At 37.7% G+C, this 21568-nt stretch overlaps 3 protein-coding genes across 3 annotated transcripts; 2 read left to right on the top strand and 1 right to left on the bottom strand.

Annotated features, from left to right (window-relative positions):
- Positions 1–4387: 4387 nt before the first annotated feature.
- On the bottom strand, positions 4388–13599 carry LOC133289619 (cyanidin 3-O-galactoside 2''-O-xylosyltransferase FGGT1-like). The gene is made up of 2 exons (XM_061487601.1): positions 13590–13599; positions 4388–5766 (listed from the first exon to the last, which is right to left on the bottom strand). Exon 2 carries the CDS (start codon positions 5753–5755, stop codon positions 4388–4390), a length of 1368 nt encoding a protein of 455 aa, XP_061343585.1. The 5' UTR covers positions 5756–5766; positions 13590–13599.
- Positions 10439–10885, top strand: LOC133289617 (uncharacterized). The gene has a single exon (XM_061487599.1). The coding sequence runs from the start codon at positions 10439–10441 to the stop codon at positions 10883–10885; it is 447 nt and encodes a 148-aa protein (XP_061343583.1).
- A 1512-nt stretch (positions 13600–15111) lies between the features above and the next one.
- LOC133289620 (dirigent protein 21-like) lies at positions 15112–15681 on the top strand. Its single transcript, XM_061487602.1, has one exon. It carries the CDS (start codon positions 15112–15114, stop codon positions 15679–15681), a length of 570 nt encoding a protein of 189 aa, XP_061343586.1.
- Positions 15682–21568: the final 5887 nt, after the last annotated feature.

The raw sequence follows: 21568 nt of genomic DNA, 5'->3' as shown, positions 1-21568 counted from the left end.
TAGAGGAAGCTACGAGTGTCTGTTTAACACTCTTCCAAGAAATAGCTCCTCCAGCCAACATGTAGACATAACCTGACGTGGATCTTTTACTATCTTGGCATCCAGCAAAATCAGAGTCAGTATATCCGACGATCTCTAATTGATCTGACCTCCGATATGTAAGCATATAATCTTTTGTTCTCTTCAAATACCGCATAACCCTCTTGGCTGCTTTCCAATTATCCATTCCTGGATTGCTCAAGTATCTTCCTAACACTCCCACTATAAATGCTATATCAGGGCGAGTACAAACCTGGGCATACATAAGGCTTCCTACTGCCGAAGCATAAGGTACCTTTGTCATTTCTATCATCTCAAGCTTACCTTTAGGGCATTGGGCGAGACTAAAATTGTCTCCCCTAGATATGGGCGTATCTCCGAACGTACAATCCTTCATGCCAAATCTATCTAAAATCTTTTCAATGTAGGCCTTTTGTGATAACCGTAGGATACCTTGAGCGCGATCTCGAAGTATCTGTATTCCTAAGACAAAAGATGCATCACCAAGGTCCTTCATCTCAAAATTTTTAGTGAGAAGTTTCTTGGTTTCATGCAATAAGCCTATATCGTTACTGGCAAGTAAGATATCATCAACATATAGTATCATGAATATGAATTTACTCCCACTGAACTTGTGATACACACAATCTTCCACTAAGTTCACCTCAAAGCCATAGGAGATAATAACCTGATGGAATTTGTGGTACCATTGACGAGAAGCTTGCTTAAGGCCATAGATGGACTTTTTCAATTTGCAAATCATAGACTTTGAATCTCCCAATACAAAGTTTTTTGGTTGCACCATATAAATTGTCTCATCAATGTTACCATTGAGAAACGTTGTCTTTACGTCCATCTGATGTAGCTCCAAATCCAAATGAGCCACAAGCGCCATTATTGTCCTAAAAGAGTTCTTCGTAGAAACCGGAGAGAAAGTCTCTTTATAGTCTATGCCTTCTTTCTGAGTGAAACCTCTAGCAACTAGACGTGCCTTATATCTTTCGATGTTGCCATTTGAATCCCTTTTGGTTTTAAATATCTATTTACAACCAATGGGTTTCGCACCTTTAGGCAACTCAATAAGATCCCAAACGTCGTTGTCTTTCATAGATTGCATCTCATCTTTCATGGCATCAATCCATTTATGAGCATTAGAGCTTTCTAAGACTTGTTGGAAGTTGATTGGATCATCTTCCTTCAAGCTTAAAATATTTTCATGATCTTGAAGAAACACAATATAATCATCCAGAATTGCATTTCTCCTTTCTCTAGTGGATCTCCTTAATGGCACTTCTTGAGTTTGTTGAGTTTGTTCTATAGGTGGCATAGGGGGTGGTTCATTATTGTCTTGACCTAAAGCAATGTTAGGGACCAAAGCTTGTTCCATAACAATGTCATGAACAGGGACCTGATCATTAATTGCTTGTTCTGTAATTGCATCTTGAATGATGACAATATTAGGAAGAGAAATATAATTTTCTTCCTCATCAAAGACAACATTCCTTATTTTATCTTCCCCCCAAACTCAACATCCTCAAGGAATCTAGTTTCCCGTCTCAAAAAAAGGATCTTGTAGTGGGATTATAAAACTTAAAGCCCCGAGAACGTTCAGCATATCCAACAAAATAGCAGCTGATTGTTCTTGAGTCAAACTTTCTTTCATTTGGTCTATAAGGCCTCGCTTCTGCTGGACAACCCCAAATTTGTAAATGCCTTATGCTAGGTTTCTTTCCATTCCATAGCTCATAAGGGGTTTTTGTCACTGCTTTGCTGGAAACCCTATTAAGGATATAAACTGCAGTCTTTAGTGCTTTTCTCCAAAGTGATTATGACAATGAAGAATGACTAAGCATAGTCTTTACCATGTCTTCATGTGTCCAGATTTCTTACAAAAGAAGCAGGTGAATTCCTGGTCTTGCTTCTTTTGCTTCTTTGGCAAAGCATCCGCGTTATCCTTAGCTCTCTTTCTTTTCTCGTCTTGGGAGGTTGATGCCAAGTGAGCACTATCAGTCTTCTCTCGTTGTAACCTCTCTTCCTCTTGCACGCATTGAGAAATGAGCTCATTAAGAGTCCATTTTTCCTTTTGAGTGTTATAACTCACCACAAATTGACTGTATTGTGCAGGAAGAGAGATAATAACTAAGTATATGAGCAACTCAGAGGGCAGCTCTAACTTTAATGTCTTTAGTTTTCCAGCAAGATTAGACATTTCCATAATGTACTCCCTTATGTTTCCCTTTCCTTTATACCTCATGTTTATGAGTTTGGAAAAGGTTTGACCAATTTCAGCCTTTTCATTTCGAGCAAAGTATTGCTCGAGTTCCTTCAGAAACAACTTGGCATCAGTAGTCTCAACAAATCGAGCCCCTAAACGCCTCCGGAACGCAACGTTTCATGATCATCAGACACATGCGATTTGAGCGTTCCCACTTCTCAATTTTATCTGTGTTTGGATTTTCCTGAGTGGAAGTGGGTTTCTCAGTCCTTAGCGCATTGTCGAGATCCATGCAACCGAGAACAATTTCCACATTCTCTTTCCACAGCTTGAAATTTGCCCCATTAAGCATTGGAAGCATATATAAAAATCACAAAACTTAATTCCCTTATGATTCAGTATGATTATGGCTCTGATACCAATTGATGGAATTTTTAATTCCTCTAAACCTTTTGGTGATAACTATCACTTACAAGCCAAGCTCCATCATACCTAATCATAAAGAAATAAGAACATAAAGGTGGAGGCATACCTGTCTCCATTGCAGCGGAATAACTTTGATCTTGTCTCTTGGGGTTTATAGTCTTCCTCAGTCAAATCACCCTAAAACCGAATTCCTTAGTGTGCCGTCTCTCTCTTGATGGGGAAGAGAAACTAGGGTTCTTAATTTGACGTCTTGGGGACCATAACCCTTATAGTGTTTTTATCTTTATTGTTGGGTCAATAAGCTCCCATTATACTTAGTTTGCCCAACACCGGTATCCACTCATTCAGCCATACTCACTTAGGAATCTATTTGGGAATATTTAACTGATCACTTTAATTTACCCAATATATATAAATAGCACAATATAATTATTAATATAATATGTAACCCACAATAATTATTAGAAAATATAATTTCCTAACAGATATAGATCCAAGATTCTACTTCCATAAAGGAATCAAAATTGAAATTCCTTAATTTGATAGCACTTAAGTGGAAGAATGGGTATTCAAAGTTGAAGACTTCTCAAAGTTTATGACATTCCTAAGAACCAAGTAATCAAAATGGTTTCTATCTACATAATGGGGTCTGCCTATGCATGGTACAAATGAGTGGTAAGGTAAAATGTCAACTTTTCATAGGAGAAGTTTAAGATTCAGAACTTCTCTGTATCAACACTAAAACTGTGTTGAAGGTGCTGAAGCAAAACCATGGCAAGGGATACTTCCACTCAAGGACCAAATTCAACACAAAACCTTAATACAACGAATCTATGGGTCCTTTTATGTTAAATGATTTTCACTTGGTCCATTTTTAACCCTTACTCTCACTTGAATTTTATTTCTAACAATGAGAAAGCTATAGCATTGACCAGATTACATTATTAAAAGCACATAACCAGTATATTGTAAGGGTTACTTACTGTGATGACAAGAATATACCCTCTCATAGATGTAAGGGTCAATGTATATTGTTAGTTGGAGAGGGAGAAATGGAAGTTTTTCTACTGGAATGTGCTGAGCATGGAAAGGAGCAAAAGGGGAAAATGAGAAAGAAAATGAAGGTAAGAAACCAATTATTTCAGAAATCAGCTTTAATGCACTAGCTGACCAATACCATCCTAGTACATTGAGGTTGCAAGGAAAATAAAAGAGGAAGAGAAAATATGTCCATATCTTAGTGGACAATGACAGTACATATCTCTGTGGTTGTCCTAGATTGAATGTTGGATGCATAATGGTGCGATGCCTTGTTTTATACCTACAAGTGGGTATCTCCTCCCATTTTTGGCATCCTCCATGATTATTATACCCATAACACTTACCAACCCTTGCAACATAATTTCCTTCTGTGTTCATCTGCTGACCAGTTTCTAGAAGAGTCCATCTTGTAAACTCTTCATTTTGAGTTGTCAATGTGAAGTAGTCTTCATTCCTTGTGGACCCATCGGGGAATTCAAGTATCAAATTTTCTCAAACGAGAACGAAGACTAGTTCACATTGACAACTCAAAATGAAGAGTTTACAAGATGGACTCTTCTAGAAACTGGTCAGCTGATGAACACAGAAGGAAATTATGTTGCAAGGGCTGGTAAGTGTTATGCCTTGATTAAAATCACATAAATGTACCCAAGCTTAGAAATCAAATCACCTGATTAAATCTTGAAGCTTCTGACAGAAACTATCAACACAGACGCACTCCAAATCCTGGCTTAGTAAGAGGTTCCTCACCTTAGTATGATTTGCTCTCACTTCTCTGCCAAGCTCATTCTCGTCATCCATCACAATTTTCACTGCTTTGCATACACTTTCCTTTGTGAATAACCCATCTTCTTCACCCTTCTCTACTTCAACTCCAACCTTCAAGTTTCGACCCATCATCCTTGCATTAACAATGTGATCCCCATCTAGATGTGGTAGCAACACTATCTGACATTTATTTATTAGTGCCTCTGTTAATGAACCAGCCCCACAATGTGTTATGAAACAACCCAAAGATGAGTGATCCAAAATCAATTGTTGCTGTATCCATCCACTATGGACAATCCCTTGAACCCTTTCTTTGAACCCTTCTGGCATAGCAGCTTCAATTGTGTCAAATCCAATAGGAGGTTTAAGAACTGCTAAAAATGGAAGACCAGTTAACTCAAGACCCAACAACAATTCTTGGTATTGATCTTGTGGTAATATCCATTCACTTCCAAGTGCACAATAAATTACTGAACCATCCCTGAATCCTCCAAGCCATGAAGCCCATTTTTCCTCTAAAACAGTGCTGGGTGGCTCAGGTATGACAGGTCCTGAAAGCAGAACAAGCTTCCCAAACTGATCTTCAAGGTAATCAACAAAAGGCCCTTCAATTTCTCTACAACCTTTGAATCCTACCGCATCTGATAGGACTAAACCAGTGTTGAGGCGGTCATAAAAAAGAACACCACTACCAAACTCATAGTTCCTTTTCGCAAGGAACTTTGCTTCATGTGCATGAAGCTTAATGGATGAAAAAGGGTACCCTGCGGGTGGTTGCATAAGATCAATTTCATTCATGTTACCACTTTGGTGCATCCTCGATGGGGATCTAACGTAAGAAACTGTTGCTGGGCTAACAATATTGTACTGAAAAGACTTGATCCCCAAGCGGTGAGTTAAGTTTGGTAACCAATGTGTGAAATCAAAGAAAACAATTTGTGGCTTTAGCTCAATAAGGAGAAGTTCTATGTCCCTCTCAGTTTGATCCATAGCTGTCATAATGAGTGGAGCTAAAGAGAAAGAGACATCTGAAGTGGTCTCTGCACCATGAGGAAGGCCATCAATGTGAGGAACATTGATAGGGAAAAAGGTAATGAGATGTGGGTGTAGATTGAATTGTTGTAACTTGGCTCGTGTTCTTTTGGGGATGAAGAAAGAGATTTTGTGTCCTCTCTTTGCTAATTTGTTGGAGAGGTGGAGATATGGGGTTAGGTGCCCCATAGCAAACCATGGATACATTGCTATGTGCATTGGAGTTGCATCCATGGCTATGGCTGCTTAATTGAACTATTTGCTATTTCTCTGGCTCTGCTAATGAAATATAAAATCAACTTGAAATCGAGAGGGTTCCTTTTTCTAATTTTGCTTTCTTAATTTGGAGTGCTCTCTTGTCCACACATTTTTTTTTCATAATCATTACGTGTATTGTGTCGGTGTTTTGTCTTATTAAATAATTAATGCATTATTCGTGCGATGCACGGAGAAAAAAGATTAAAAATTTTGTCGACGATCGTCGTTGATTAATCTCTAAAAGAATAAACCTGTCAATATTACATATATATATATATATATATATATATATATATATATTAGTGTATTACTCATGCGATGTATTGGGGGATTAATATAAATCGGTTTATTTGACTCGTAAAAATTAACACAAATCGTAAAAATATATGGTTGCATTTTATGCAATTAAGATAATGAAAGGTCTTTTGAATTACCACATTTAACTTCAACTGTGAAGTGTTTATTGAAATATTAGACCTCATAACTCAAATATTTATCAACTCTACATGTACAAAAAGTTGGAGTTAGGTACCTCATAGTGTTAGTTAGACAGTAATGGCCCTCCGGACCGAGTCCATTTTGTCATCTCTAACTGTCAACATTTAATAAGACAAAAATGCACTGTTGTAAAACCCGGCCCGACCTGGCCGGGTCGACCCGGAACCCGATGACCTGGTCTCTAGACCGGTTCGGGTCAAGCATTAGACCGGTCATGCATCGACCCGGTTAAACCCGGTCAAAACCCGGCCAAACCCGGTCAAAACCGGTGACCCGGTGACCCTCTGACCCGGTCATGTCATGCATTTAAAAAAAAAATCAAAATTACTTCATCTTGTCAAAAAAAATATAACTCATTTTAATTTTTTTTGTAATTTTATTTGTTAGGATACTCTTCTACAATGACCTCAAATTTCAACTTCCAATAATGAAGCAATTTACGGAATAATAAATTAAGAGATTGTGACATATGTCATTTTTAATGTAGTTGAATTTGAAAAATATGAGTTCAATGTCATTAAGAGGTATGTTTATGCGGATTATGAGTTGCAATTTAAATTGACATAGTAATAGTATGCATTTTTATTTATTTATGCTTCATGTTTTTTAGCTTATTTAATGAACTTTATTTAATTCATTTTAGATATGAAGAATATAATTGAATTTATATTTCATATTTATATATATTTTTATATATCTATATATATATATATATCGATAACCGGGCCGGGTTTAATAACACTGCAAAAATGTGTTGGCGGGCGAACCCGCCTGTTTGGAAGGTGGGGTGGGCCGCCCTCCGAGCCGAACCCATTTTGTCACATTTAACTATCAGCATTTTATATCAACATGTAATAAATGAAGAGCTGTTTCTAAATTGACTTTTCTGAAGCGTGTGTATTTGTGACATATATATTAAATGAATTAGATGAAGAGTTGACAAATATTTGAGTTATTATGTTTAATATTTTAACAAACACTTAGTGACACAAAGACAAATTTGTTAGATAGTAAATATAAGAAGAAGAAAAATGTGCTATTTGAGATTGCAAATAATTATGTATTTATCCCACTTTTGTTAATAATTTGAGATTATTTAAGTAATATATATTTGAAAAATAATATTGATGAGTTATTTGTATAATGTTATCTCAACTCACATAATAAATAAGTTGTATTAGTGTTGAGGGAATTCACTTGAAAAATAACCATTTATGTCGTGTTTGTGTTAATATGCAGTTGGTCCTTTTAAATTAAATAGTTACATAATTGCGTATTTATCCTAAATTTTCTCTTTTTTGTTTATTAATTTGAGATTATTTAAATATTGTTTATTTCAAATATATTATTACACATAAATCACTATTTGTGTGATCTCGATGTTGAGAATATGCATGGTCGTTTTAAATTCTCACCAATTCAAACATGACTGGGCAATTCAAATTACCACCCATAACTGAACCAAATAGAAATGTTAAAGGCATATTATTATAGGGTTATATTATGTTGTTACTGTCGATTAGTGTTATTATCAATATCATTACCAGTTTGTTTCACCGTTAGATCAATTATGTTGATCCAATTGTTATATTTATTTTCACCTCTGTATGGTTATGATTCTCAATATTTAATGTGAAAGTATTAAATATGTGGAATTATAACTCAAAAAATCATTATTTTATTCAAATAAATCCTAAAAATACTAATCAAGAGTAACAAATAAGTGCAATAAAATATGAGTTATCACAGTTGTCGGATTGACTCCGTTCTTGTTGGGTTTTTCAGATAACACAGAGGGCTACAATTCTTATGAAGAGCTCGAAACCCAATTCGGACTGGAAGCTGGTCGATTTTTGACGCCAAGTTGGACGCGTTTTGCTGAAGTTTTATTTGATTATTGGACTTGTAATTTAAATTAAAATCCAATTACTTAAGTGGTCCAAAGCCAAGTTTTAGTTTTATTTTATTTATTTTATTTCGTATTATAGACAGATGGGCCGATCAGAACTGAGCTCTAACCCGATTTGGGTAGGGGTATATGACGGCAGAGTAGGAAACTTTTAGTCATTTTGTAATTTTCGAATTTGAGGATCAAAGCACTTTCTCTGAAGCGTTCTTCGCGTTCTTCATCTTTTTCTTCTTCTTTTTATTTTATTTTAATTTTTAATCATGCTTATCCTAGCCATGCTAGGCTAAAAAACCCCTTTAATCAACCTAAGACGAAGGGATTCCATGTACCTGTCTAGAGGATTTGCGATCATTCTCTAACCAGATTCGTCTCTTTTCCCTAACTCAGATCGATATCGTGCGATTATGGATATTCGATCTGAGGTTCGCGATTGCGATTATGGGAAAAGAATGATCATCAGATTTGATGATCAGATTGTTCTCAATTGAAAATAAGGATTCTGATTCAATTGAGATTAATCGCGAATTTCGTAATTTTTATCCAAGAAAGGACATCCTAGGAACCCTAACCTTAGGTTGGTTAATTTTTAATTAGAATTTTTAATCCCAATTTTTATATTCTGTCTTTTAATTATTCAACCAAAATTCAAAACCCCCTTTTTATTTTCTGTTTTCATAATCGATTTTTACCAATACGACTTAGGGTTGCCACTTTACTACAAATTTTCTGAACTCTAATTAAAAAATTAATTTTTAATTTGCGCGAGTTCGACAGCTCGTGTCAAGTAAAAATAAATATAAAGTATAAAATATAGAGAGAAAAAAGAAGGATTTTAGAAAGTTAAATCAGAATCGTTGGATCAACATAATCAATCTAACCGTGAAACAAACTGGTAATGACATTAATAATAACATTAACTGATAGTAATAATATCCTATCTGATTATTATGATTTCAATGAGAGGTATAACCGAGATAATGCATTAGTTGGGGATGGAACACCGATCAACTCATTTAGTGCAAAACCGAGAGTGAATTTAGGGTATGTTTGATACAAGAGAAATGATGTAGTGTCTAAAATGTCAACATCTCATAAAATACCACTCTTACATTAATATTGTAGTGTCTAAAATATAAACTCTATTAAACATTACACAACAGAATGAGAGTAAGCTGTCAACTTATAAATTTCTATATTTCGTATAGAGTATACCTTCACAACTTAAAGTACACAGCCGTCTTCCAAGATGCTTTGAATCTCCTTGAAGGTAAAGTTCATCTTATAAGACTCACCCAGAGACCATATGCAGCCAAAAAATGATGCTCAGTACTCCATCATACGACGATGACAACTCTTTGACAAACCTCGATATACTTGCACACATTCACATTCCCATTCTAATGGTCCAACAAAAATTCTTAATTGGAAAGGTTGATGTTGTAGCTCTTAAGATAAATACGCTTACTTCAAAAACATAATATGAGAAAAAACATTAACCAGATAAAGGAAATTCAAAGGAAACAGGAGCATCGTTGATGGATATCATCAAAGCATCAATTCGAAAGTAAGAAGGTGTTAGGAAAATGCTTTAGGATTATGTCCCACGTTCTCCTTATGTCAGTATTGCTTTCCTAGTTTTAAGGTGTCAGTTAGGAAGTTTTTTAATGCTTTGTTTCAATTCTATTCTCATAGCACATTTCTAGGAACATGATGTTAGTGGGTAGTTTCTCTTTCAGTTCTATAAATTGTAATGTCTCTGTTCTTATTTCACGAATGAAATTGGTTATTTTCTCATTCAATATATGTATTTGTTCTCTGTCAAACAAATACTGTTTTCGTTTTTATCACAAAAGTTCCAACAATTGGTATCAGAGCCCTGTTCTTACGGGACCTATAGAATGGATTCTGAAACCAGTTTTTCTCAAGCAGTTCTTCCAGTTTTCAATGGGGAAAGCTATGATCTTTGGGCTGTCAAAATGGAGGCTTACCTGGAGGCTTTGGATCTTTGGGAAGCTGTAGAAGATGATTATGAAGTCCTTCCACTGCCAGACAATCCCATCATGGCTCAGATCAAGAATCACAAGGAAAAAAAAACCCGCAAAGCAAAGGCAAAATCATGTCTTTTTGCTGGTATCTCTACAACCATCTTCACTAGGGTCATGACTCTCAAATTGGCAAAAACAATTTGGGACTATCTAAAGGCAGAATATGCTGGAGATGAAAGAATTTGAAGCATGCAGGTGCTTAACTTAATGAGGGAATTTGAGCTTCAAAGGATGAAAGAGTCTGACACAATCAAGGAATACTCAGACAAATTGTTGGGCATTGCCAACAAGATAAAGCTACTAGGCAGTAACTTTGCAGACTCCAGAATTGTTGAAAAAATTCTGGTAACAGTGCCAGAGAGGTATGAAGCATTTATTGCTTCGTTGGAGAACACAAAAGATCTGTCCAAAATTACTTTTGCAGAAGTAATACAAGCTCTCCAAGCTCAAGAGCAGCGAAGATTGATGAGGGAAGATCATGTTGTTGAAGGTGCTCTTCTAGCCAAAAGCCAACAAGCTAGAAACTACAAGAAGAATCATCCAGGCAGCAGTCATAGCAATGCAACTAATTACAAAGGAAAGGGTGAAAAGAAAAGTTACCCACCTTGTCAGCACTGTGGCAAAATGGGTCATCCTCCATTCAGATGTTGGTAGAGACCCGATGCTAAATGCACCATATGCAATCAAATGGGGCATGAAGCAGTCATATGCAAGAGCAAAAACCAGCAGCAAGAGGAAGAAGCTAAGGTTGCTGATCCAGAAGAGGAGGAAGATAAACTCTTTGTGGCCACGTGTTTTGCAAGCAGTGAAGAAAGTGAGAGTAGTTGGCTGATTAACAGCAGCTGCACAAATCACATGACCAATGACAGGGAGCTTTTCAAAGATTTAAAGCCAACCAACATCACCAAAGTCAGAATAGGCAATGGTGATTATATTTCAGTCAAAGGAAAGGGGACTGTTGCAATAACTAGTTGCTCAGGTACAAAGTTTATCCCTGATGTCCTTTTTGTACCCGAAATTCAACAAAATTTGTTGAGTGTTGGCCAATTGATTGAAAGAGGCTTCAAAGTTGCTTTTGAAGACAATTTTTGCTTGATTAGAGATGCAGCTAGTCAGGATATGTTTAAAGTAAAAATGAAAGGGAAAAGTTTTGCTCTAAATCCATTGGAGGAAGAGCAAGCTGCTTTTTCAATCAAAGAAAACATCACAGAAGTTTGGCACAAAAGGCTCGGGCATTATCACCACCAAGGGTTGCTGCAAATGAAGTCCAAGGGGATGGTAGCTGATTTTCCAGAACTTGATGATCATATACCAACATGCAAGGTCTGTCTATTTGGAAAGCAAAAAAGGAAGCCATTTCCGAAGACAGCAACAAGAGTCACTTGTAAGCTGCAGTTAGTCCACACAGATATAGTTGGACCTCAAAGAACTCCTTCATTAGCAGGTAATCGATATTATGCTGCCTTTATTGATGATTTCACAAGAATGTGTTGGATTTTTTTCTTAAAATTCAAGTCAGAAGTGGATGGAGCATTTTGGAAGTTCAAAAAATTAGTAGAAAATCAAAGTGGCAAGAAAATTCAGACTCTAAGATCTGATAATGGCAAGGAGTACACCTCAGAAAAATTCAATCAGTTTTGTGAGGAAGCTGGCATTGAGCATCAGTTAACCACTCCCTATACTCCACAACAAAATGGGGTGAGTGAAAGGAGAAACAAATACATCCTAGAGATGACTAGATGCATGTTGCATGAAAAAAATCTACCCAAGAAATTTTGGGCAGAAGCAGCTCATACTGCTGTTTTCTTGCAAAACAGACTTCTCTCAAAAGCTGTCAAGGATCAGACACCATATGAGGCTTGGTATGGCTATAAACCATCTTTCAATTTTCTCAAAATTTTTGGATGTTTGTGTTTTACTCATGTTCCTCAAAGCAAGCGTGACAAGCTTGATAAAAGAGCATCACCAGGCATCTTTATAGGCTTTTTCAGCCACAAACAGGAAGCATTGTTGTTAGCAGAGATGTCCACTTCGTAGAAGATGAAGAGTGGAACTGGGATGAGGTAAAGAAGAAGGATCCAACTGTGACAGATCTACAGTTTAAGTCTCTTGCTTCAACAACCGAAGAAGAAGAGGATTGGCAGAATGAACTGGTAGATGAGGCTCCTGCAAGAGGTACTAGACTACTCTCTGATATCTATGAAAGGTGCAATATTGTTGTGTGTGAGTCTGCAGATTTTGGAGCAGCAGAGAAAGATCAAAATTGGATGGCTGCAATGAAGGAGGAGTTGTCTATGATTGAGAAAAACAGAACATGGGAACTGATTGATCGACCCCAAGATAGGAAGGTAATTGGAGTCAAATGGGTGTTCAGAACCAAGCTGAATGCTGATGGTTCTATCAACAAATATAAGGCAAGACTTGTTGTGAAAGGCTATGCTCAAATCTTCGGTGTGGATTACTCAGACACCTTCGCACCAGTTGCTCGTTTGGACACCATAAGGATTTTGCTTGCTGTAGCTGCTCAAAAGAACTGGAAAGTGTATCAACTTGATGTAAAATAAGCTTTTTTAAATGGTGTCTTACATGAAGAAATTTATGTTGAACAGCCTGAAGGTTTTGTGAAAAATGAAGATAAGGACAAGGTTTATCTTCTCAAAAAGGCTCTTTATGGGTTGAAACAAGCTCCACGAGCTTGGTACAGCAAAATAGATGACCATTTGCTGAGCATTGGCTTTAAGAAAAGCTTGTCTGAAGCCACTCTTTATGTCAAACATCAGAGTAATGATGTTATGATAGTTTCACTTTATGTTGATGATCTTTTGATGACAGGAAATAATGCAGGGATGATTCAGGAATTCAAACAAGAAATGATGAAGGTTTTTGAGATGACTGATCTCGGGTTAATGAGCTTCTTTCTTGGAATGGAGATTAAGCAAGTTGAGTATGAAATCTTCATCTGCCAGAGGAAGTATGTCAAGGAGATTTTGAAGAAGTTTAAGCTTCAAGAATGCAAGGAAGTAAGCACTCCTATGAATCAAAAGGAGAAGCTATGTAAGGAAGATGGAGCTGATAAAATTGATGAGGGATACTTCAGAAGTTTGATTGGTTGTCTAATGTATCTAACAGCAACTCGACCTGATATCTTGAATGTTGTAAGTGTTTTATCTCGATTTATGCATTGTCCTAGTGAATTACATCTCAAAGCTGTCAAGAGAGTGATCAGATATATCAAAGGCACTTGTAACTTTGGCATCAAATTCACAAGAAGCATAGAATTCAAGCTGGTTGGCTATTCAGACAGCGATTGGGGAGGTTCCATGGATGATATGAAGAGTACTTCAGGTTATTGTTTCACCTTGGGTTCTGGTTGTTTCTCTTGGAGTTCAAAAAAACAAGAAATTGTAGCTCAATCCACGGCTGAAGCAGAATTTATAGCAGCAACTGCTGCTGTGAATCAAGCCATGTGGCTAGGGAAAATTTTAATTGATCTCAACTTGGAGCAGAAAGAAAGCATCAAGATTCTTGTTGACAACCAAGCTGCTATTGCTATCTCCCACAATCCTGTGTTTCATGGAAAAACCAAGCACTTCAACATAAAGTTGTTTTTCTTAAGAGAAGTGCAGAAAAATGGACTTGTGACTTTGGTTTATTGCAAATCTGAAAACCAGCAAGCAGACCTGCTTACAAAGCCACTCTCAGCCAATAGATTCGAGTTTCTAAGGGAGAAAATTGGAGTTTGCAGCTCCTAAAGCAAGGAGGAGTGTTAGGAAAATGCTTTAGGATTATGTCCCACGTTCTCCTTATGTCAGTATTGCTTTCCTAGTTTTAAGGTGTCAGTTAGGAAGTTTTTTAATGCTTTGTTTCAATTCTATTCTCATAGCACATTTCTAGGAACATGATGTTAGTTGGTAGTTTCTCTTTCAGTTCTATAAATTGTAATGTCTCTGTTCTTATTTCACGAATGAAATTGGTTATTTTCTCGTTCAATATATGTATTTGTTCTCTGTCAAACAAATACTGTTTTCGTTTTTATCACAAAAGTTCCAACAGAAGGACACTCTAAAAACAATAAGCTGACATAAAACAGAAGCTGACATACAAAACAAAAGCTCATAAACACAAATGAAACAAAGCAGGCGAACCACACAAGCCTTTCCATTTGTTGGGCAACAATGTACATGCATATCGAAGTGAAGACCAGACGAAGAAGCTTACTGACAACGAACCAAAGCAGCGCAAGACTAAATTTTAGGTAGCCGGACTAATGTGTGGCGGGGTATTTTAGTCTCAAAATTTGGTGTCCTGCTTTCCCTACGGGGTGAATTTCTGAATTATCACGTTATTTTAGGTAATCTAATATAGTAACTTTTCTTTGTAAATGACATTAGTGGTAATTGAAGATAACGGTAAAATGATTTTGATTACATGTACCAAACATGTCCATTGACGTTTACCAAACAAGCTATACGAGTAATCTTTCAAATAAGCTTGTGTCAAACACACCTATTATTCGTGGCCACGACCATGAAGCAAAATTATGTATACATAATGTAAACGGTTAACGGTTTTTTTTTTTTTTTTTGGATATATTAAAAAATTAAACATATAATTTATTACATAACTATCCACAGTCTTCGCTACGAGGCTAATCGAGGGGCTTAAAAAGGTTAAAGGTTAGCGTTTGCCCACGTCGCTACAAGTCTAGAACAATTTAAAAAAGACAAATAATGGCACGTCCCACTCTTTACTAATAAACAATTCTACACAAATATGCCCCGCGAAGAACGTGAAACAATAAAATATTCAAGACCCCTACAAATAAGTGCTTTTTTCGCAATGCATGCCACTGAAACAAACTTAACTGAAATTGTCCTACAATGGTTACCCCTCTTAGGTTCTACTTTCTATATTCTCTCACTCTCATCTCCAGTCACTTAACTACTATCAATGGATTGTTCTCAGAACAATCCAACATCATGTTACCAACAGATCATCACCCAACAGAGAAATTGACCCATTTGCACTTCTTTTACCATGACATTCTAGAGGGCAAAAACCCCACTGTTGTGGAAATTATTGATCCATCAACAAGTTCTAAAAGTGGGTTTGGAACCACTTTCATGATGGACAACCTTTTGACTGAAGAACAAGAGCTAAGTTCAAAGCCTGTTGGAAGAGCTCAAGGGTTGTTTGGTTTGGCTTCATTGCAGGACCGTGGAATGGTGATGCTGATCAATTTTGCTTTCAATGAGGGTGAATATGCTGGCAGCACCCTCAGCATGCTTGGTAGGAACCCTGTTCAGGACACGGTTAGAGAAATGCCAATTGTTGGAGGCACTGGTGTGTTCAGGTTCGCTAAGGGTTATGCCATTGCTAAGAGTCTTTGGGAAATTTCCACATCCGAACACTTTGTTGTGGAGTATGATATCACTATTTCTCATCCCTAGACCTTTTGCTAGTTCTTGTATTTTGAGGATGTTACTATGCTATTGCCAATAAATTTGTTGTATGAGTTACTACGTGATGGTATGAGTGCAGTTTGTAAAAGATAAAAATAATTTCTTCTAATAAAATATTACCCAATGATTCTACAAAGTGTTTTGGATAAATGGGCACGTGAATCACACTCAGGCTAATAGCAATGATTCTGCAAGCAACCAAAACAACGATCTGGATTCAGATTGAGGAGGAGAAGATATAGATCCAAGATTCTGCTTCCATAAAGGAATCAAAATTGAAATTCCTTAATTTGATAGCACTTAAGTGGAAGAATCGGTATTTAAAGTTGAAGACTTATCAAAGTTTATGACATTCCTAAGAACCAAGTAATCAAAATGGTTTCTATTTACATAATGGGGTCTGCCTATGCATGGTACGAATGAGTAACAATTATATTCACAAGACTACATTTAGATCTTCGATTTGGATATCACCATATCAGAATGTGTAACCAGGATGTTCACAAGACCACATTTAGAACCCATTTGGGTCACGTTGAGTTCTTAGTGATGTCATTTGGGCTAACCAATACCACATTTACATAACAATCCTTTATCAACTACGTTTTTCAACCTTATTTGAGAAAAAATTTACTAGTATTTTTTTATGACATATTAGAAAACAATAAGACACTACACGAACATGTTTATCAAATTAGTCTGGTGTTTGAGCCACTGCAGAAGCATCAGTTATATGCTAAACTTTCTAAGCGTGTCTTCTGTCAAATTCTGTTGACTATCTGTGCCATATTGTCAATAAGGAAGGGGTCAGTGCAGGTCCTAAAAACATTACTGCTATATAGTGAAGTGGCCTATTTCATGTTTCTTAGGGATCACTGGATAATATAGGAAATTTGGGAAAACGTAGCTGAGATTGCTCATCCACTCACTAAGTCGTTGCTTAAGAAAAATAGGTTGTGTGAGACACCAAAGTTCAGTTAGCTTTCGATAGACTCGAGTTAGTTATGACTGAACCACCTATGTTGGCCTTACAAGATTTCAGGAAGCATTTTGTGGTGGACTTACCGAGATAGCTGTTGTCCAGACACAGCAAGGTCACCCTATCCCAACATTTGGTCATTTTCATAAAGGAAATCATATTCTTATTCTTATTTTGGACGAGATTGATCTCTCGTATTACTCTCTCACTTCGAAAAATGTGTCTTTCTTTTTGCTTTTTCTTTTTCTTCTAAAATTTGGTGGGACCTACTTTATTTATCTCTTAACATAAGAGAACTTCTCTCATACTACACGAGAGAAGCAATCCCCTTTCCTAAAACGGATAACAAGTGAACATGTTATAACTGTTTAAAATAAATTTTCAAATATTAAAAGGAAATCATTTTCTTATGTTATTTTGGAGATTCATTTTTTTATATTGTGAGGCATCGAAATCTATGCTATTCTCTTTTTATTTTTTAGTTTTTTAATAAATGATGAGTTTCATCACTTATTGTGTCTATATGGCACGAGATATGCTATCTCATGTAATATAAGAAAAGAGAAAATCAATATTAAAAGGGAAAACAATTTCTACATTTACCGGAGAAATCTTTTCACACAAATCTTCATTTCTCTCTCATCTTGTTTTTTTTTTCTCTATCATTAGAATATAGTTTCTCTCTCAAATTTGGTGTCCGTGGCAGATGGAAAATTTTGCCGGAAATGCATAAATCATTTTTCCATATTAAAATGCTATAATTAATTACCATACTCTTATACACTTAGGCAGAGAACTCCTAAATAATCCCCCCACCCCCCAACCAAAAAAAAAAAAAGAAAAAAAAAACTCCTAATTGACAACTACCCTATGCTAACGATTACCAAATTTCAAGTTTTAAAGCAGAGTTAATCATCTATTATATATCAGCCAAGAGTAATATGCTACCATGTTCTTGACAAAAACCTATTAATAGTCATTTTAAACCATAGCCAATCCATTGTAATCGTTTAGCTCAAAAATGGAATATTGGTAATTGACATCACTCATCAAAAAGTGTTTCTAATGTCTATAAACACACTCAGTTTTTGTTAGAAAGTTTCCAATATCCTCAACATTGATTAAATTATTACCTGTTGCTCTATATAAGTGAAGTTTGAAACTATTACAAAACTTGAATACTTGAATACTTGATTTAATCTTTAAATCATCAAAATCATATATATATATATATATATATATATATATATATATATATATATATATATATATATATTCTGTCCTTGAGACAGAGATGTCTAGCCCAATAAGCTAGTATGTTGATATTGGATCTAGTGCCCTCTCCAAGGTATCTATGGAGAAGATACCCTTGAGTCAAGCAGATCACTGTGCACAGAATACTATAACGGTGTTAGCCAATGGGGTGTGTGTGTGTCGCACAGTGACAACATAACAGTAAGAGAGAGAGCGTACGTACCTTTAGGGTTTAACTTTGTATTTATAGAGATTACCTGTAGGCAGTGTGGATGGGCCTTTGGTTCCTCTGGTGAGGGTCCAGGCCTGATAGCTATGCTGTCGCATTATGATTAGTATCCTTGATGGATATCTATCCTTTATTAGTATCAAATCATATCTTGGATTGCCCCTTGTTGGGCTTGCTACTTAATGGACCCATTATACGGGTCCATAACAGTTGCCCCTCAGCCCGGCTACCGGGGTGTCCGAGTAGTCGGGGTGAACTCAAGTGTGCTGCATTTTTCCAGGTTTTTGCCCCTGGGGTGAGTTTGCGTTGTTGTAGATTTGCATGTTCTGATTACGAGCGAATGTTCTTTTTCCTCGCGGGGTGTCTCTTGCCCCCTTATGTCGACGGGTTGAGCATCAACCAGGTGAGATATTTTACGTGCCCCACTGTCTGAGTCGGGTTCAATCTCTTTCTTTCGGGTTGCATCCTAATGTCAACATGCGTGTTGATTTCGAGTTCTTGGCCTATGGTATGTGTTTCGCCATTTCCCTCTTGTTACTTTACTGGTTGAGCATCAACCATATTGCGCCTCCGGGTTAGGAATACGCTTGAGTTGTGTTAATCCTAATTGCGGGTTGCTCCCCAGCGGTATTCCTCATCTCGGACCGTATCTGCATGTTTATTTGGTGGACGGGTCGTTCATGAACCCGTCAATGCTTTCATGAAGTAACCGGGTAGATGACGCGTGATTTAACTGCTTAGCCTTCCCTCATTGTCGTCAAGTATCCGGGTTACTGGGCTATGCATGTATGACTGGTGATTTGTTGGTCGGGTTGCTGACAAACCCGTTTAAGTTTTTGTTGTGTGACCGGGTAGAAGCTGGGCTTTGAATAATCGTGAGTTCACTATTATCCCAAGCATCAGGTTCGAACGCAGTGATCAACTATTCGTATATATAAACCTTGTCTTATATGTAGTTTTTTGAATTGTACTCATTGCATTGTGCCACGTGTTCCAGCCCGCGTGCTTCAGCGTGCTGCAGCCGTTCTTATGTCGTCGTTGCATTTCGTGCGCATTTATTGCAGCATCGTTTCAGTTGTCAAATCATTGCTTTATGGAGTGAAGTGGCAATTTTTCCCCTGCCCCTTAGCCTCCTCCGTGTTGTGGTTTCCGCGCATGATGATTGCGGTTTCCACCCACGATCTGGCAGTTATGATTTGAGAGCAAAAAGACCTAAATAGCCTTGACCTTTGCTATGCGCCACTCAGTGGTCTTGGTCTTGCCTATATAAGTCCTCTCTTCCTCTTACCTAGTTTCGTTTTACTTCTGAGCATTTGGCATCAGCATTATTCCATTATTTTCATTTGTGGGCTCTCTGATCGTCGCACATCAACCTTTCTTCGTCTGCATTTTGACACTTCCGTTTCATTACTTTAAGAGGTATGTCGCACATTATCTCCTCTTTATTTCTTCTACTTGAAGATTTTGTATTTGTTTGTTTTCTAGCATTCATCTGTAAACGCGAAGTTGCATATCTCCTTCGTCAACTTTCTGTTCTATTTTCCATAATCGATGAATAGCTTGCATTTCTTAGAACTTCCTGTTGTCAGTTATCCTTTTTTCCAGAGTTTGTCATTCTGATGATTAGTGCCATGCCCTTCTTCTCGTCCTCCTTTTGCATTTGATATTTTTAGTCTTTTTCAGCTTTTTGGCCAAATGAGGAGAAAAAACACTCCTCCTTCAGCTCTTTGTCTAGAAGGGAAGAGGGAGGGGGATCCTGAGTTTTTGAAAAAGATTCCCCCTGGTGCACGTTTCTGGCTCTGGGGAATCCCTAGGACCGAGGAGGAAGAGCGGGAAGCTATGCTACGAGGTTGCCGTGGTGGCAAGTCTCGGAGGGTGTCCGGGTTGTCACATAGAGGGTTGCATCGTTCCCGAGATAGGAGTTCATCCCGCCAGGTTTGGGGCCGCCATAGTATTAATAGGCTTGCTTCACCCCCTGCTACCCAACTCGGAGTCGAGACTTCGCGTCAACCTCGCATACCTCTGAGATGTATGTCTCAGCCTTTAACCATGCCGCGTTCCTCTATCCCGATCAGTGGCCCGTGTTATTCTTGCGTTTACTTGAGTGCAGCACTCGTTGAGCAAGGTTGTGATTCTTTGGCGGAGTCCACGCTGGCTTCTTGCCGGCATGGGGTTGCATCTGTTACTTCATTAGGGAGAGTAGGCAACCCTTTAACAATATCTGATTCCTCGGCATCATCATCATGTAGTCATTCTGCTGATGTATTTCGCAATTCAGGTATTCTTTTTCTATCCTGATTCCTCTTTCTCTTTGTTTTAGGTATTTATGGCATCTTGTGCTCAGGAGGTTGTAGATGAGTCGGGTTCCGCAGAATCATGTTTCGATTCTCCCCCTGCTTCCCTCGTGTCTCAATTTCCTTGGGTGACATATGAGGTTCCCAACACCATTTCCGAGATGAGTTCGGACGATGTGGCCGGTCTTCCCATAGGTCAGCCGGAGAATTACGACATTGTTCCCCCGTCTGATGATGAGCCAGTTTGCTCTAGGGGACAGAAGAGAGTTCTTCGTTCTTTTACTTTTACCGGTATGTTATAAGTCTGCTAGGTATCCGGTTTCCTCCGACTGATTTTCAAGTGGATGTTCTCAATCATCTTCACTTGGCGCCTACGCAACTTCATCCCAATGGCTGGGGTTTTGTGAAGGCGTTTGAACGCTTCTGTGCGTATCTCGTCGTTCCCCCTTCTATTCCTGTCTTCTTTTATTATTTTTTGGTTGTGTCCTGTCGAACGGGTCGTGAGCCACCCGAACGAAAAGGCTGGGTTACCCTTCGCGGCATTGCTGGTCGTAGACTTTTCTGACCTTATACCGAGTCATATAAGAACTTCAAAAACCAATTCTTCAAGGTTTCAGCTCATTCCGGCAAAGAGGTATGGTTTCTCTATACCCGTGGTGCCAAGGATGTAGAGGGTAGGTTTCCTCTATGCTGGTCGTCTGACCATTTCCAATTCCCCCCTTCAAGTTACCGTTTCAATGAGTCGGACCTAAATCCGAGTGACATCAACACCGCCATTGCTATTGGTTCCTTTCTGCAGTCACGCCAACCTGCTAGTGTCGCCTCTCTGATTTATAAATCTCTAGAGGAACTGGACGCAGAATTAAGTACGGCATACTTTTTTATATTTGTAGTTTTTTGCTTTTACATTTTATGACTGTTTAACCTGGTTTGCTTTTCAGTTCCTATCATGGCCAACCCACAAAAGAATCAACAAATGTGCCAGCAAAACGATAAACCCAGCTGGCTTTCAATTCTGAGCCAAGGTGGGAAGGAAATGGCTTCTGATTCTGGTGGGCGAAAAAGGAAGGCTGCTGATGACGGGGTCAAGTAGACCATGGACGACTCCCAGAAGAATAA

This window comes from Gastrolobium bilobum, unplaced genomic scaffold (assembly GCF_033153095.1).
Source record: "Gastrolobium bilobum isolate Gb01-03AN ecotype WA unplaced genomic scaffold, APGP_CSIRO_Gbil_v1 utg40273, whole genome shotgun sequence".
Lineage (NCBI taxonomy): Eukaryota > Viridiplantae > Streptophyta > Magnoliopsida > Fabales > Fabaceae > Gastrolobium > Gastrolobium bilobum.
Note: the sequence above shows the minus strand (reverse complement) of the source record. Positions and strands in the feature narration are given on the sequence as shown.

Excerpts from the sequence above, each read along its gene's own strand:
- LOC133289619 (XM_061487601.1), bottom strand. The coding sequence starts at position 5,755 with ATGGATGCAACTCCAATGCACATAGCAATGTATCCATGGTTTGCTATG.
- LOC133289620 (XM_061487602.1), top strand. The coding sequence starts at position 15,112 with ATGGTTACCCCTCTTAGGTTCTACTTTCTATATTCTCTCACTCTCATC.
- LOC133289617 (XM_061487599.1), top strand. The coding sequence starts at position 10,439 with ATGAGGGAATTTGAGCTTCAAAGGATGAAAGAGTCTGACACAATCAAG.